The sequence below is a fragment of the Polyodon spathula genome, chromosome 16, assembly GCF_017654505.1.
Source record: "Polyodon spathula isolate WHYD16114869_AA chromosome 16, ASM1765450v1, whole genome shotgun sequence".
NCBI lineage: Eukaryota > Metazoa > Chordata > Actinopteri > Acipenseriformes > Polyodontidae > Polyodon > Polyodon spathula.
The window spans coordinates 26,342,936-26,361,430 of NC_054549.1; the positions used below are offsets into that span (position 1 = coordinate 26,342,936).

The 18,495-nt window shown below is 37.0% G+C and overlaps 1 protein-coding gene across 1 annotated transcript in view; it reads right to left on the reverse strand.

Annotated features, from left to right (window-relative positions):
• Positions 1 to 870: 870 nt before the first annotated feature.
• Positions 871 to 18,495, reverse strand: part of LOC121329284 (kelch domain-containing protein 8B-like) — a 72,489-nt gene continuing 54,864 nt past the window's right edge. The window contains exons 5-6 of the mRNA XM_041274817.1: positions 8,546 to 8,647; positions 871 to 2,958 (exon numbers count right to left, since the gene is read on the reverse strand). Coding sequence (XP_041130751.1) covers positions 2,762 to 2,958; positions 8,546 to 8,647 — 299 coding nt within the window. The 3' untranslated portion in view covers positions 871 to 2,761. The remainder of the gene's footprint in view (positions 2,959 to 8,545; positions 8,648 to 18,495) is intronic.

Consider the following 18,495-nt stretch of genomic DNA (forward strand, 5'->3'; position numbering starts at 1 on the left):
AACTTTAAGAATGGGTATGGTTACATGAGCATCTAAACGTTGCAGGCTAGATTCTGAAAGCTACCATTACAATTCTGAAATTTGAAAAAAAAAAAATACAAAATGTTACAGTTTTTCGTATGATTTCAAGACTTTTAGTTTTCCTATCCCGAAAATATGTGGCAATGAAAATTTTGAGCAAATGTCTTGAGAATCTAGCCCTACTCCACTGAATATGGGTTGAATGAAATACTTGCACTGTGAGCAGTAGAGAGAACAGAGTTCCAGACAGAAATACGGGTGATTGACACAGGAAATCTCCTAAAATCATGAATATCTGTTAATAATAAAATAAGGCTTTTAAAGAGGCTGTGAATGTCTTCTACTAATTAAGCATATGTGCCTGTATTTGTGAAGGAACAGTATATAATATACCATGTCATACCTGAAATCACAAACAACCATAGAACTATGTAACAGAATCACTTGAATCAGCAACCAGACCCTTATAGACAAGTGTAAAGCTATAGATAAATACAGTGCACTGCTCCAAAGAGCCTAAAAGTATTGGTTGCTTTTCATAATCTAATTTAATTGCTGAGCCCAACCCCGTCCACTTAGAAATCAAGGTTAGGGGTGTCTTAGAACCTAAATAATCACAATATTGCTACATTCACTCTTTTTATATAGTATATATATATAATATAATATAGATATATATATATATATATATGCTATGTAATATACTTATTATCATATGTAGATAACCCATACTTGAATATAACTACTATACATGACTTATTCTACACATGTTTTAAAACAAGTTACAAATAAAATAAAATGCTATGTAATAAAAATAGAAGTATTTTAATCTATACATTCACTATCCTATACAAATCAACCTTGATAAACAAGAATTTAATTCAAATGTAAACATTTAATTTATATAGCACTATATCAACACAGCATGACAATGACCAATTAGTATTTTCAAATTTCTATAACCAAACGCCCTGCCCCTTGGGGCTCAACAGATTGTCTGTCTAGACAAACCCACAGTAAACATCTAAATGACTGATTACTTCTTGTATGATGGAAAATAGTAAACAAATCTCCATAACTGAAATAAGTGATAGTTACCCTGTTTTGGATTTTAACACCAGAATACATACTGTATTAAAAAAAAAATGTACACTTAACATAATGTTTCTATTCTAGTAGGCACACATTTAACACAAAGTGTACACACGTCTCTGTAGTGGTGGCACTGTTTCAATAAGTTGTGTTTTTCAGAGCTGTCACCAACTGCAAGCTTCATAGACTGCCTTTGAACCTGTGGAACTTTACTTACGATTAATAACATTTTAAAAAGTAAGACATATTTTAACAAACTGTAAATTAACATACACTTACAGGATGATCATTAGTTTTTTAAGTGTAGTGTATGATGAGGTAAACTTTCTGAATTCTAATAAATGACAAGGCCTGCTGAGTCATTTATTTTTGAATTTCGAATGTTTGCCTCTTAGTTCACTGCACTTAAAAACATGCATTGCTGTTATACACCATTACTTTAAAAAGGGTTGTTTTTACTTTCTTTTGCATTTTGTCTCAGATACCTGAATACCTCTAAAAATAGGTCAAACGTCAGGGAGGGTCCAATTGCATAATTGAAAGGACTTAGATCAATTGAATAGATCCCACTATTTATTTCGATTTTTTATTTAGTGTGCACAGTTTATTTACCACCGATTTTGAATGTCCAGTATTTGGTTTTAGTGATATGTCTATTAAGTTACTATGCGTTTCTCATGTTTAACTCAAAAGACAAAAGCCGTAAGTCAACTCATAACCAGCAGCACTGGTTTGGAAGTTCAGCTATAGGACTGTACTCCTATGTGTGTGAACTATGCCCAACTGTCTGAAAGGTCTTCATATAAAGAGCAATTGTGTTCTTTTCTATTGCATCCAGTTCACATCATCATCTATACCTATTTATCAATGTGTTTTTTTTGTTCTTGTACATTATGCTGTATGCTTTTGGGGGATTTTTAATTTCTAACAAAATTTTATACTGATCTCTTACATTTTCATCTCTTTACAGCCTGGCAGTTTTGAAAGACTGGAGGATTTTTCTCTAATTAAAAAGGTCTTATTGAATAATTAATGCTGCGCTTTCCTTGTGTCAAAGAACCACTTTTCACTCTAGGGTACGAAATGGGTTACCTAGTCATGTTTAAGACCTAGTTGTGAGATCAGTCAACTAGTGGGAAACGGATGAGCACTGATGGACTTAATGGCCTCCTCTCGTTCGTAAATTGTCATACTGCATGTTCTTTAAATATAGGTCACTTAATAAATAAACATTAAAAAGATCAGTTTTCCACAACCCTTTGTTCTGGCAACTCCTTATTTCTACCATCAAGTCCATCAAATCGACCAGGTTTGGTTAATTTCTTCCGTCTTTTTGACACCCATGTGTAACTAAAGGAGCCCCTTGTGTTAAACCCTGTAATTTATGCAAAAAAAACCAAAACAAAGCAAAAAAAAAACTACACTGTTTAATCTTTTTGCACTTTTCATTTCAGTACCTAAACCCCAGATCCACCTCAGCTTGGTGTCAGTCCCTCAGCAGTGCTGGTGAAAGCCACTCCTGTGTTGGTGTCAGTCCCTGAGCAATGCTGGTGAAAGCCAGTCCTGTGCTCTGCTGTACACTGAGTTCCATGCTGAGCGATGTTAGTTTTTTGGTAATATTCTGCTGCTTCACACCTCCCCCTCTGTCTCAGATGCTCTCTTGCACACACAGTGCCTCCACGGCATCGCTGGGGCCCTGCGCCACCCCCCCGATGAGGAAGAGCAGTCGCTCAGTCAGCAGGCCAGCGCAGGAGCAGCGAGGGGTGGGCATGGGGGCCAAGTACTCCCACCTCCTCTTCACTGGGTTATAACTCTCCACTGATGCCAGGGGCGAGGGCTGATTCCCTGCACAGAGACACAGAAACAAGCTATAAAAGGAACATAGTAAACTTGTAGAGTAAAGCATTCCACCCTGTCTGTAGACCAACTGTGTCTATGTGGTTCCATTAAAATGTGCATTGACTGACTGTTGAAAAACAAATGGCTTGCTGGAAATGTAAACTTATAAATCACTGTGTTGTAGTTAGTGAGCTATTAAGCCTATTGCCTACATCTACCGTAAATTTAAGTTATGTATAACAATCCGACTCCTAAAGCGAATCTGTTATTTATCTGGTAAAATCCTTCTAAGAACCCAAGTCTGATCCTTAGACTACTCTATTTCTTTCAGTTTGGTGAAGCTTACCATCTAAGTCAATGTTGTTAATTTTGTGACTATTTTTCCAGAAGCGCAATGGTATAATAGTGGTCTATCTTCAAGAGAAAAGGGGCACCAGTGGAAATATTGTTAGTGCAAATATAAGACATCTTATTTTAAAACTCTGGTTAGTGCTCCTGTAAGGGTTTTTACTGACTACTGAAACACCTCATTAACAGTACATAATTACAGTGCTGATAAACCACACCACTCAGATTAATCCTGAAATTGATTTGCTAAAGAACCTGTGCTTCTCACACGACTTTAATTAAATTACAAATGTTAAATGTTAAATGAATGCTCAGATTAAAAATCTAAAATTGATTAATCACTTTGATCTTGGTTCATCTAATGTATTTTCTGGTCATGGGATCATTCATTCAGCATATGCCAACAGAAACAAAACAAGGAGCTGGTAATTAAATCTGCACCGAAGGACGCCAATTTGGGAATCCAGCCATCAGCTGAATTCACATTAAACTGAAGTAAAAAGACAAACCATGATTACCAAGGCAGCCTTGTGTGGAGTGAGCTGGAGTTATCAACAGCACATTTTTTATAAAGCAACATAATTACTGAAGAAAAGACTTCATTGGGATATTTGAGAATCATCAAAGCTTATTTTTTCTCTGCCTGACGAAAGCCCTCCCTGGTTTTATTATCTGTCCAGAAACATTAATGTAGTTGTTTGGTGTCACTCATTTTCCCCACATCAACAAGTATGCCATTGATAAGCCCCTCTGCCAAGGCATTTAAGTATGAGCTATAAGTAACAAATAACAGTAAATTACCATTACCTTCATCTACTGTATCACGTAAAAATGTAAGTTTGACACACAGACAGATCCCCAGATGCTAATTATCTCAAAAACAAAGCTACAGCTTCAGGTTCTGTCTTAATTACAAATTTCTAGATATATGTAAACATGTAAGTGTGCCTTACAGATACAGTTAGGCAGTAGTCATTTCTGCCCCCCTCTGAACTACCCTTATGAAAGTCTACCATAGTAATAGCATATTGTAATAGAAAGCTTGCAAGGTGTTATCATTTTTGTTCACCGGGATGAACAAGTCGCATAGATTTCTTATTCTATTGTTTGTTTCTTAGCGGACAGCACTGGGATGCTCTCCAGATGAGGCTGTGCTCCAACAACTTTATATTTTTACACACTCTTTGTTTGGGTTCAGTGTTTTTGGAAATCTGTAAGATTTTGTATTATAATAAAAGGTAGTCATTTAACACAAGATTGTCATGAAAAAACACAGTACGGTAAGGCATATTAAGAAGAATGGGAAACCATGGCTAACTGTGGACATAGCATAGTATAACCATGGCAAAAAACATGGGATGAATTATAAAAGAGTACCACAGTGATTCTTTTTTTTTTAAGGGTATGACAATGGTGAGTTAATAAATGGAAAACCTTTTAAGAAAATCACTATTTTACAGGGGACATAAATTACAGTAGCACATGCCACCGAGTGGTAATTTTTCTACCTAACTTCAGAAATTCAGCTCCCAAAGTGAACTGGTTGTCTTGGGAGTCAGCCAAAGTTCCAAGCTGTGCTGTTGTGGTGACATGTCTGCAGATTGGAACACTTGTTAGCCAATGAGACGGTGCCCTCTATTCTTGCCATTTTATAATAAAAAAAAAATATATATATATATATATATATATATATATATATATATATATATATATATATATATAAAACTTTGCTAAATAATTTAAAAGCTTTAGCAATGGAAGCCTATGTCCTGCTAGTCACCACTAAAGTGTAACTTCCGCCAAAGAACAAGGCTTAGACCAATAAAGCCACTGCTTCTTAATTTATCATGCACATATATAGTATTACCAAATAAAGCATTGGCATAGGGCATACATGCGAACAGTTCCTATATATTCAGGATAGTCCCGATTTCCTAGCAAATGTCTCATGTCCCGATGCATAGGAAGAAAATACCGATATTTATCCTTGGAAATTTTTCACAGGTCAAGGTTGTTCGCTCTCGTGCCCGCACTGTTTTTAATTCTCTCTTTAGCAGCTGTTGACTACTGTGCACTGCATTGCTCGTCAAGGATTGTTTTCACATGACCAGATCTATGTTTACTGACATGTTATATCCAGTCATATTGGAGAAGTGTATTGTTTCCTGACTGCTGCAGCAATATGATTTAATGTGTATAATTTACAGCAAAATGGGGTATATTGGAATGTATACCTTCATAGGGTCAAACTGAAGCTTTTAGATGGACTTAAGATTGAGAATGTCAAGATAGCCTGTTGAGTCAATAGAATCAATAAAGCACACAGCCAATTAAAATGTAGCAATTCATTTAAGCAAGCCACTGACTATCTCATCTTAAACCTTGTTTTTGACTCTATAACAGGCCACAAATGAATTCTGGGCTGTGATATGAAAGCAGATAAAACTAGGAGACATAAAAAACACACTGTAATCCACATGGTAGACTGTCCTGAAGAAAGTCAAGACAACAAGCAATGTCTGCTGAGCGTAAACATACCTCTGGTGCTCAGCTTTGTCAATCCAAATCACCCACTACTTTTACCAACTTGTCCTGGTTTCCATGGAGATCAACTAGGGCTGCAGTTAACATCATACATAACAGAAGAAAGTTGTCTCCCATTTCAAGTCTGTCTTTACTCAATTTCTAACTGTATCCGCTGGTCCTGGTGTCAGTGACGTGTTTGATACAGTGACTAAGATTAACATGGTTTACTTATTTTAGTGTTTAAAGACTTCTATCTCCCTGAATCTTCCTTTGTTCTAGGCTAAATAGGTTTAGTTCCAACAGCATGTATTCATATCCCTGGGACCAGTCTAGCACTCTTCACAGAAGAAAAATACAATTATTGGCAGAGTTAGTTCTCTGTAGCTGACAGAGAAAAAGCAATGCTTTGAACATTTATTTTTGATTTTTAGTGCCATATTAGGATGAGCACTAATATGGGAAGGAGTTTAAATGGGGATTTGGACAGTAGCAGGGAATAGGTGGGGTAACTGTAGGATGAGTACAGCACAGCCCCTATTAAAGTTTCCCCAAGGTAAAAGCATGAAAGGTAAACATTGCAAAGCCCATAGAGCATATGTATGGTAAAAGCATCTTAAAAACCATGGAAAACCATGGTAAATGCATAGTACTAACATGGGAAAACTGGAAAATTACTATGGTAAACATTTTTAAAGGAGTTGTTCTAATTGCTGTGCATGTGCTCATTACAATCACCCTACTCTCAATCCCTGTCCTAGTTAATAGATTTGTATTTTAATGTCCTTTTAGGTCAAATTTTGGAAATGTAGTTAGTTGAATGTCGAATGAGAGAAATAGTATGTATAAGGGGCAGTGTTGTATGATGCACAGACATGACGGATTTTGGCTCCTATGGGCGAGACAAGATGAGGTTAAAAGCTCTACAACCATGAACACAGACAAGTCCAGCTCTTCTGCAAAGCAGTTGAGGTGCTCACTTGCAGTGTGCATGCCAACCTCTGTCCTGTTACATATGTACTAAGCATGAGAAATATACTAATACACCTGTGTGCACACATTTGATAAGGGACAGTAAGCTGCTCCACCAGGCTTAATTAGGGGTGGAGAGTAACTGTATCTCCCCTGCCTGGAGCTGTCACTTTATAGCTGAAAAACTGCCTCTGTTTTATTCAGATACACCAAGTTCCTAAAGTAATTTCATTAATTTTATCCATTTTGCACTTAAATTAGGCCTCAGATGTGCAGTCTTTAAAGAAACACATGTTACAGAGATCTGGTACTAGACGAAGTGCTCAGTTTGCTTGCCTTGCCTTCCAGGAAGTCTGTTACTGCTTTACTTTTCTGGTCATTTCACCACAGCAGTGTTTTCTCGGACAAACTATGTTACATCTAAAAGCATGAAAGCATGTCTGGTTGGTTAATGACAGGAAGGAAGGGGGGTGGGGACAATTTCACTTCCCAGGAAGTGCAAGACAGTCTAAAAGCACGGCTTCTAAACAGAAATCGTTTTTTATCTAACATAGTACCAGACATCATGTTGTAAAATGAAAGTACATTAAAAACTGTACATTTAAGCCCTACATAATGAATTGAGATGCATATCAGAGATGCTGTCAGCTGCTACTTTACTATGCTCAATTCTCTACTCCAGCAACAGGAGTATACCTATTTTAAAAACAAATAATTTAGGTTTAAAAAAATACATTCCCTTATAAATATTCTTCAATAAGCAGATAAATAAATAGAAATAAACAATGAACCAAGAAATTAGAAAAAGAGAAACCAGCAGAGAGCTCCCTGTGCACTTCACAAAGCATCTCGACTGACAAAGCACCGAGGGTCTGAGATCTGGTTCAGTCCTTCAGAACGCACTTTTTAATAAACCTAACTGCACAGCTAATGCATTTGTAGCAGATTTAGGAAAGTGTAAATTACATCTTGCACTTCATTTTATTTTTCACTGCTGACCTGGTGAGCAGTCAGCATGGACTTCTAAACATGTTTGTGGAATAGTTTAGTTTTTTATTCTTATTATCACCATCATCTTTCATTTGAGCTTTACTCTCCGCAGCATATTGCCTGGGAAATGAAGTTGCTGCTCAGAAGAGGGTGCCTTGCTAGACAACAACAAACTCAGTCACTGTGAAAAGAAAGTCTTACACCAGCAGAGCCAAGACTATGAATAATAAGACATATTTCATTCACTGGTAAAATTAAAGTCTCTACAGCACATAACGGTTTGAACTGAATTGTGCAAATGTGAAGAACAGATAATGGACTGGCTGGTGCACAGTTATTGTACACAAAGCTTTTACTCCTGTGTAGATTGATGCTGGCATAGCTTATCTTTAGGGTTGTGGATGTTAACATAAACTATTTTGTTGCACTGCGTTTTTGAACATGTCAGTAAAAGGAAGATGATGACCATGAGATAGATAGATAGATAGATAGATAGATAGATAGATAGATAGATAGATAGATATATATGTATGTATGTATGTATGTATGTATGTATGTATATATCAACAGCATGTATAGCATAGTTAAGAGTAAGAAATAGCAATGGCAATAGTTTTTTTTTTTTGTTGGTATTTAAGACCTAGATGTCATTAGATATGCACATGAGGTGTAAGACCTATAAAATGTCAGTAGTTACTATAAAACTTACTATTTTATTTGAATAGGCAGTGTGTAGCCATGGTTGCTCAGAGACACTCACCGAGGCCTCCTACAGCGATGACTCTCCCTCCCAGAAACCCGGCCACAAAGTCTGCTCGCTTCTCTCTCATGCGGGGTGTGCGTGTGGGCTTGTTCCAAATCCCTAAAAAGACACAACACACAATTATTATTAAACAGAACAGAGACCAAGGCTTTGTGGTGCAGTGGGTTAAAACTCCGGACGGTCACCTTTGAGGCCCTGGGTTTAATGGCGTTACAAGTGAAATGAGCTCAAATGAGTGAAATTAACCCTCATGCTGTCTACATTACACACAGTTTAACTGGAACAAATACTGTAGGCACATTTAAAACAGTATCCATCAGAGAGGCCAACAGTTGGATGGGCATGGAGACTAAACAGAGGATGGTTCTTTGGGGGCAATGCTGTGCTATCCCTGCCTTGTAAATAATGATGGAGGACTTCAGTCCAAGTCCAATTCAGCACTTTAAATACTATTTAAAGTAATATCCAAATGAGCATCATAACAGATAACCATGAATAGGAAAGAGACGATTAATATTTGAACATAAAAAGCCTTATCACTGCGTATGATAGATCACATTTATCTCAGTACCAAATCTCATGATTTATAGTACCGATATCTAATTAACCCCTTACCATGCTTTTCACAGAATTCACCTTTTTTCTATTTAAAAGGTGATCTATACCCAAGATGTGGCATGAAATGTCTATTGAGGCAAAAGTGTCTGCAGAGGGTGCTTGAGATGAGGTGAATCATGAAGTGTTATTTTAATTTTGTATCATTATGATACGCTGCCAAGGATCACCCCTGTGAAGAGTGTATAGTAGACTAACTATTTCACAATTACATGTTTGCACATATCTGCAGAACCATTTATCCAATTATCATGAAACTTGATATTAACACTACTTAGCATAAACTATTGAGAGTAGCAGATATACAGGACAAAGGTGTCTGCCTGTACACCCATCTATCCATCTTCATAAATTATTCTTCTATACTATTCTGTAATCTGTTGATATAGGTCATGGTCATCATAGTGATTGTTCTAATTTAGAATTTACAGCCTGTGTGTTACTGACAGAATTGTCCCTGGGGCACACACACACATTACAAAGGAAATCTGCATTCCATAATAACTGTTCCATAGCCTATGATATGTTATTTTTTATTTTTTTGCTCTGAACAAAATGAGAATTCCTAAACAGCTTGACCAGATCTAGTGAATGTTTGATATGGGTCTGGCTATGTGATTTGTGAGCAACATACTTCTAGTTTGTTATATTTATTAGAGAATAAAACATGAGCACAGATCACTGCATTTTGACTTGCTAGATTTTGGCAATCTACCTTTAGACAGACATCTTGTATCAGGAGCTCTAAGCCATTCTGAATGCCAGCTCCCCTGGCGAGAGCCAGACTGCTTCACTTTTCAGTAATGTTTGCAAGGATTTTCCTGTCAATGAAACTTTGCATTGCTTTAAAATTATAATTTGCAAGGACCTGCATGTTACCTGTTAGAGGAGACTTGACAGTGCTATACTGACCTACGTTAAATCATGTGTACCCCTCAGATAGTGAACACCACTGGCATAGTCATGATTACCAGTCATTTCCATCCCTATCAATGAAAACACTTTTATTGATAACTCGGCAGAGTATATGCACTTCTTATAATAAATAGGCTCTCACATTTCCAGGGACCGGAAGTGCTTAAATCACAAAGTGCAAATTGTTTTCACAGTAAATAATTCATGAGGCCATTTTACGCTACTTGTAAAACAAATTTGTGTACTCAAATGACTAATTATGTGCTGTTAATAAAACATTTCTGGATGGAGTGTGTCACCGGAATGCTTCTGTAACAGAATTTTTCTTAATTAGATGGGGTTTCTTTCTCAATATTTTACAGTTTAAACTATTCATACTTGGTAGCACTGGTAAATATTTCTGAAGAGCCTCCTTTCCCATGCTAGATGAGGTGAGCGAGTTAAGTGATTTATAATAAATCACCATGACAGCAGCATGCTATGCAGTTTCTTTGATGATTTGCAGCTGTGCTGTATAGAGGAACTGAACAAGCTTACTGTTAGTTAGGTTGAAGCAAGTATTTGTAAGGAACATGATTGTTGGAGAATGCATGGGTATACAGCCAAATATGTAGAGTACAAATCCAAGGAGGTTATGATGAGGTTGTATTATGCACTGGTGAGATCATCCAACAAGTACTGTGTCCAACTCCTGTCACCACAGCACCAAAGGGAGCACCCCAGAGAGTCCAAAGTAGGGCAAACAGACTAATCCCAAGACTTAAAGGACAGAGCTATGAAGATTGACTGAAAGAACAGAATCTGAGCCTAGCCATTGGGACATGATTGAAGTCTTTAAAATCTTAAAAGGAGTTTACAAAGTTAACCCGATCCAATACTTTAAGCACAGTACAGAAATTAGGACCAGGGGACACAGCTGGAAATTAAGTGGAGATAGACAGGACAGAGAAAAGGAGATGCTACTTCATACAAAGAGTGGTGAGGGTATGGAATGGGCTACCTAGTCATGTTGAGTCAGAATCAATTGGATCCTTTAAGACCCAACTTGACAAAGCTCAGAGATCAATCAGCTACTAGGAACTAGACAGGCTTAGATGGGCCGAAAGGCCTCCTCTCGTTCATAAACGTTCTTATGATTTTATCTGCCTCTCAGGGTGCTTCTGTTTTTTCCCCTCATCTAAGGAACCAGAGGGAAGTGAATGCTCCATGAAACTTGTAATGAATCTAAGCCAGTTGAATAAAATTGAAAAGCTTGGGTTGAACACGAATCACAAATCACATGGTTCAAAGACAAACAACTTACTATTCAATTAAGAGTACGCTCTGCAGTCAAGAGGTAAGTATGGGTCTTATACCGATGCCAGTATTATCAGCTGCAAGAAGGAGATTCATTACAAGCTGTAGAGAACATATTCACACACTACTCTGTTAGTACTCCTGAGATCTATGAATGACTTTGATCCCAGCTCTAAACTGTTTAGCTGAAATTCCAGTCTGATCCAGAGTGCTGCTCAGAACGTGGTCTCTGAACCTGGCTCTGAGAATGCAGCATTTTATTAGGAGCATCCTTGTGTAACTCAGGATAGCTGCCTCACAAACAAGACAAAGTGTCAGGTTCAACTCAAACAACAAAGGAAAATGCATTTCAAACCAGAACTGCTGCAAGGGCTTTTTACCCTCTGTTGCACTGCGTCGTGTACAAGTGATTAAGCCATACATCATTCCACTCAGCACACAAACTATTTGTTATCCTAGATTGTTTTTTGCCATGTACATATATAAAAAAATGTTCTGTACAATAATACTCTTGGGACCAATCACATGATCAGCATGACTGCTGTACAAGGAAGTAAACTCGGCCTATAACAACCTGTGACCTTAGGAAGCTATTATATATATATATAGATAGAAATATATATATATATATATATATATATATATATATATATATATATATATATATATATATATATATATATAAATAAATTGTATCCACACGCCATTTTAGTTAGGGTCAACTTGATGTTTTGTGCAATACATTTTCTATGCTTGCAAATAAATGTTGTGTGTTGTTTGTGTTTGAGTTATTAATTTCATAAAACTAACTACACATAAAGGACATACCTACCTAAAAGAAGCCATAAGTCAAATTTGTGATTCAGTTGCATAAAATATTTAATTGAAAAAAAGTGGAAATACTAATACAAATTTAGGCATAATTTAAGGAATTACATGCCTGTTTTCAAAGAGAGTCCAATACTGTGTGGCATATCGATGTGGGTCATATGGCTTTTTTTTTTAATTAGCTCAATAATTTTTACATTGAAGTTGCCAGGTACATTTTATAGTAGTCTACTGTGTAATGGCATACGAGATTCTAAAAAGAAGTACAAACTGAGATTGTGAAACGAAACAGTACCAAATAGTTAACTATGCTTTATATATATATATATATATATATATATATATATATATATATATATATATATATATATATATATATATATATTTTTTTTTTTTTTTATATAAAAAATTCAGTAATATGAAAAGTCAATGGTTTTAGAGCCAGATATCATAACTAAAATACCTGCAAGGCTCTAGCTCATTGACCAAGAAACACAAACCTCAGCATCAAACAGCAGACCAACGAAGAGGGGAAAAGTGAGCCATTAATACATCCATGTATTAGTTTACATTCAGTCATCCTTTTCCTTAAAAAAATATGTTTACTGCACTACTACTACAGTGATAAGAATCAACATAAGTGTAGTTTTTTGTAAGTGAAGCTCTCTTATTTTGCAGCATTGGGAGTTTTGATAAATCGGGGCCTACTGTAGTCAGATATTTAAAAAAAAATTAAACAAAACACACAACATCTGGGGCCTTTTGCCTATGGCTCATGTGGTAAAGGCACTACTCTTTGAATGAAGGGTGATGAGCTTGCTGGTTTGAATCTTGGTCATGTTGAGTTGCCAATCTTTGCTGGTTTGAATCTTGGTCATGTTGAGTTGCCAATCTTTGCTGAGGACCCAGTGCTGTGTTGGCCTTTGCGTTCTTGTGGGTTTGGGTAGAGATATCATCTGGAATAGTCCATCTCATTGCACTTCAATGACCAGTCCAGCAAATTCTACAAGAGGATATTTTCTAGACTGGGTCCTTACACCTCCAGGGTTCAGTGGCTTGGTGAGATCCATTATAAAAATTAGAAAGAAAGCACTCAGAAACCTCCCGAGTGCTTCTTTAATTCTTAGTATAAGCTTCTTTCTTCTTCAAGAACTTTTAATTTTGAGCTGGAGCAAATGCTTTTAGAAACAGTCCCTTACAGACCCGCACTGTCATTTCTTTAAGAGGATTTAAACAAGCTTTTTCAGGGAGAAGAAACAATCCTAATTCCTGCAGACAAGTTAAATCCCTTGACTTGCAAAGACTGAAACTGAACAAGCAGCCAGCAGTAATACAAGTCAGCACACTCTATTTGCCTGAGCCAGACAGCACAGGCAAGTGCACATGGAATTCTTCTGGCAAATCAACTGAGCTTAATGGCAAGGGCAGAAGATAAACAAAAAAATAATATGTAAAAACAACAAGCAAAACAGTTTCCTCTGGTTGAGGCTGGTGTTTATCACACATGATTCAGATCTCAGGGGGCTAATGCAGTTCACTTTATTTTGTCAAGTTTCATTAAGTCAGCATTCAAGGCTTAGATGAACCTTTTTAGAAACAAAAACGTGCTCTGTATGTGGCTATAAACCACCAACATGCACACAGGATGCTTGCTGATTTCTAAAACAAAATGAAAGCTGTCAGTAGGAGACAATAATCATGGTCTACAAGCACTGCATGTGCATCTTCATAGTTCCACCCTTTAAGTCCTGGGATTAGTCTCATTGCTCTACTTTGGACTCTCAAGGGCCACAATGTCCCTTTGGTGCTGTGGTGAGCAACGTATTTTAAAAAGTAAGTGTGACATACTGATGAACAGACAAATACGTCCCACCAGTATATCCAGATTATGATCTTCTCAATAACTTGTCCTAACCAAGTTCCGTCCCCATAGGATCCCCCTGTGAGGTCTATTCAGTTGGGGTAGGCAAGGAACTCACTTTTAATCTTTGATCAAATCATGTAAAAAAAACTTCAAGCATATTTTAGGCACTTTCAATTATTATTTCTTAGCAGATGCCCTTAACCAGGACAAACTGTCAATCGAATACCTAGTATTTCATTTGTCTTTCAATAATGTCCAGTGATCGGCAAGGAAGGAATTTATATCTTACCACAATCCAATATATTCCTGTTCTCTTCCTCCCCAGCCTTCACCAGCTTTTTGGCTTCATCTATCCTTCCCTACATGCCCATGGCTTCTCTATGGCCGGCCTCTCCACATACAGTATCTGCAAGTTAACTTATGGGCAGGGGTATCCCAAAAGGCGAGGCCAAAGGCCAAATTATGCGGTGCCAAAATATGTATAAACTTCAATAAATCTATCACATCCTTTTCCTGACAATTCCATTCCCAATTCCATCCCTTTTTTAACTGCTATTTTTTCTCATCTCACCAACATGCACTGTGTGAAACAAAAACAGAATAAATCAATATGTGCATGTCTAGGAACTTTGAATAAAACAGAAATAACAGTAGATCAATACAGACAGATCTTTAGATTATCATACTGGTTTGTGCTTATCAATTCATCTCTAAAGTCTAAAGCTCAGAGCAGCACAGTGTGTTGTAGTAGATTCAATAACTCAGTCATCAGATTACAATAAGCACAGCCAGCACCAGCAACGCATGTCATGACATTTCTTAGAGGAGAATAAATATTAACCGGGGACATTTGGCTAGAAGCAAGCAACACAAACCAGAAATACATTTTATAATGGATTTAATTTTTTCATTGACAATCAACTGACAGCTTTTCCTCCTTACTGTGCAGTATATTGATAAATTATGTTTCATGGATAAGAAATCAGCCAATAGTAAAGGTTTTGTCAATTTTATTTTGTATTGATGTCACCCCATGTGTAGGACATAAAGAACAAGCATGTTCATTCTCATCCTGCAATTTCCTACACATCTGCAGCCATTGTGGAGAAACTCACGCTCAAGTAATGCCCCCAGAGACCTTCAACCCAAAAATATAAACCTCCCGATTCAAATGTTCCCTTGTGACTGTTAATTTCATTCTACCTCAATAAGAGAGACACATGCACTAAACGTGATCTTCTGTCTCTCCTCGGGCAACTGCCTTCTACCTGAAGATTGACGTATTTTTACTAATGTTTATTATTCAAGCACAGGAAACAGCCCTCATCAGCATCTTGCCTAGAACCCTTCAAACATACTGGTGAGATTGGAATTGTTTCAAAACCTTCCATCCAACATTCCTTTTCCTTCATTTACTGTTATAGTGACATCACCTTTTTTTAACCTACCTTAATTTGCTCTGCTCAGTAATTAATCTACTCTGCGGCATTGGGACCCGTTGGATCTTTTGGGGGGTCTCCTGCCTCGTTCAGACGGCCAGGTGGAGGACCCTCAAACCAAGCAGGTTTGATGCCAAATTGTTTCTTCCATTCATCGTATAATCATCAGTAAACCATTTCCTTAAACAGGATGGTCCTAGAATCATATTTTCTTTAAGTTTGTCCCTGTACCTGTTGCATTAATAAACAAGTACCATCAAATATTTTTTATGCAACAGCATGGAAATGTGGCCTGAAGATTTACACATTTTTGGATAAACTGGGTTCCCTCTGTCCACCAGGGCAGACACTCAGCATTGTGGGGTGGACCAGATCAGCAAACAGTTGTTGTTAAGTACAGCTAAATAAAAAAAAAAATTCAGTCAAGCCCAGTGGTCAAGAGCCCAAACACTGTATCAATACAACATTGTTAAATACAATGGAACACACAGAAACAACAATCTGTTCAATAAAATTATGTTCTGCTAAATAATGGAGCTTTTGTCTTGATCTCATGAACAATGTTTAGGTACACAAAGACTGGGGAATAGAAGGACCCCAAAGCCTAGTTTGTAAGTGATTGTATATTTAAATGCACTTTGTATGTTTGCAAAACCTAGAGCTGTAACAGAACACATGTATGCTGGCACAGCAGATGGAGTAGTTTTATTCACATTGCATTGAAAAAAAAAGGTAACCTCATATCACAGTATGTTATAGACTGCCAGTCTTTAAAAACAGGTCTTCTAAATAGAAATAAATACCTTACATGTTCAGCTGATATGAAGGCCTCTTTCTTTCTGGGCTACATTATAGTTAATACTGAAATCTGTGGGTGTTCTGTGAATTTTGAATTATTATTATTTTTTTTACAAAAAAAGATAACAATTTACATGGTGCATTTCTCCAAGGTCAATGCCACTGTGATTCCATTACATGTGTCCCGCCCCCTCAGAACTAAAACTGCAGAAGCCCTTAATTTATTTATTAAAATTGCCTGCCTAGGTTGGACCATCTGAGTTTTTAATACCTGTTTCACCCAGTTGGGTTCTTCCTTAATCTAATTCTACCCTTCAAGGTCTGAGGTATGCCATCCTTGACCAATCATTAGGGGGGGCAACATCATTTTCACAGTTCACTCTTTCTTTACAAACTACTGTCTGTATCAGAGTTATAACATCCACTTCACATGGATATTTCCTAGGGGTTCAGTACTTGGTTTCACGAGCTGCATTCACAACGGGGTTCTTTGTACATAATAACATAATAAATCACACACCTTTCAAAGTAACAGCTTGATTCTGAGCAGACCGGGTTTCTCTACTGAAACCACATAAGCCTGTGAATTTTAAATATGGAAATTAATTGAATTTGGTTTATTTTATTGAAATCCGCTGTCATTAACTGTAACGTAACAACTGACCAGGTTTCTTATTGATGGATGGGAGTTGGGGAGAGAACGTTTTTTACGCAAGGAACAAGTTCAAAGCATCCCAGCCACAAGTATAAAAGTTTTCACCCAGTAAACAGAAAATAAATTGAACTTTCGTTAACTAGTTTGTTTATCGGCTATCTTTGCACTGGCCACATTGAAGTCAAATGTGTCTTAGCAGATTAGAAACTAAGGATACATTAAATGTTATTGCATTAAAAAGACCAGCCTCTGCTAATGATGCACAATTACCAGGATTTCACGAAACAAGTCAGCTATAAATGAATACACTAAAAGGTGAATGCTTTGACAGTATTTTGTGCACTCCTGAAAAATAAACATGATCCCTACTCATGGTTATTTATTTAAAGATCGTTTTCATGGATAAAACAAGTTTAATGCATATCAAAAGGCAGGGCCCTACAGTATTTAAGGTTCAGATTGTAAATGAGCTACCTCCGAGAGAAGGTTATTGCAAATCTAATTCCTAGCCCTAGAACAGTGGCCTCCAATCACAGTCCTGGAGGACCAGTCCACAGGTTTCATTCAACAATTTAAAAACAGGGTTGGAACAAAGACCAGGAGTGGAAGGGTCAACTTATGCCACCCCTGCTCTAGAACATTCTTTATGTTAGGTAACGATTGCAGTGCTTTAGTCTGGGTTCATACCACATGTTCGGGGGGTGGGGTGGGGTGGGGAGTGTCATTCCTCTTGAATAAAAACCAGTGGGTGTCAGACCTAGTTAAGGATTCTTTAAAAGACTAAGAAGGATTGGCTCAAAATATAGGACAGTGCCTCACTAAACAAGCTTGTTAAAAGTGAAAGGTACCCAAAGTGAATACCACCAGCAAATCCCTGAGGATTACTGACAATATAAGCATTCGGTTCATGTTGTCAAAACCTCGCTACATTTTAACAAAATGGGTTTGGCAGCCACCATAATCACCAATGCATGCTAAACACCCAAGCCACACCGACATGAAGGGATCAGAAATGCTTTTCAGAGATAATTATTCATTTAAATTTCAGATTAATTAGCATCTTTAGCTGCATGTATGGATAGGAAACTACTGATTATCCTTCATTAGCTAATGCTGTAAAGAACCTCCATAAAACAATACCAAAGCATATGATCTGGGCCCATTAGGGAATCCAAATGCAAATCATTTTCATTACTTTATTAATTCTTCTGTAATTTTTTTTATAGGATTATAAAGCAACGATACTCGTGAGCTATGAGGAGAGGCTGAACAGAGCCTTTAAGCACAAGAAAATGATGACTCAGAACAAATAAATAAATCACATATGCTAATTAATGTTGGGGAATAACATGTAACACATTACTGTAGTCTGATTACATTTTGCAGTAACTTGAACTACTATGGTTTCTTTTCACACAGGTGACTAAATGTTACATTTGATGTTAAAAATAAGGTACCGGTAGTTACATTTAAAAAAACAGAGTATGGCTAAGGCAGGACATGGGAATCAGAAGTTAAACCTTATAGGTCACATGAC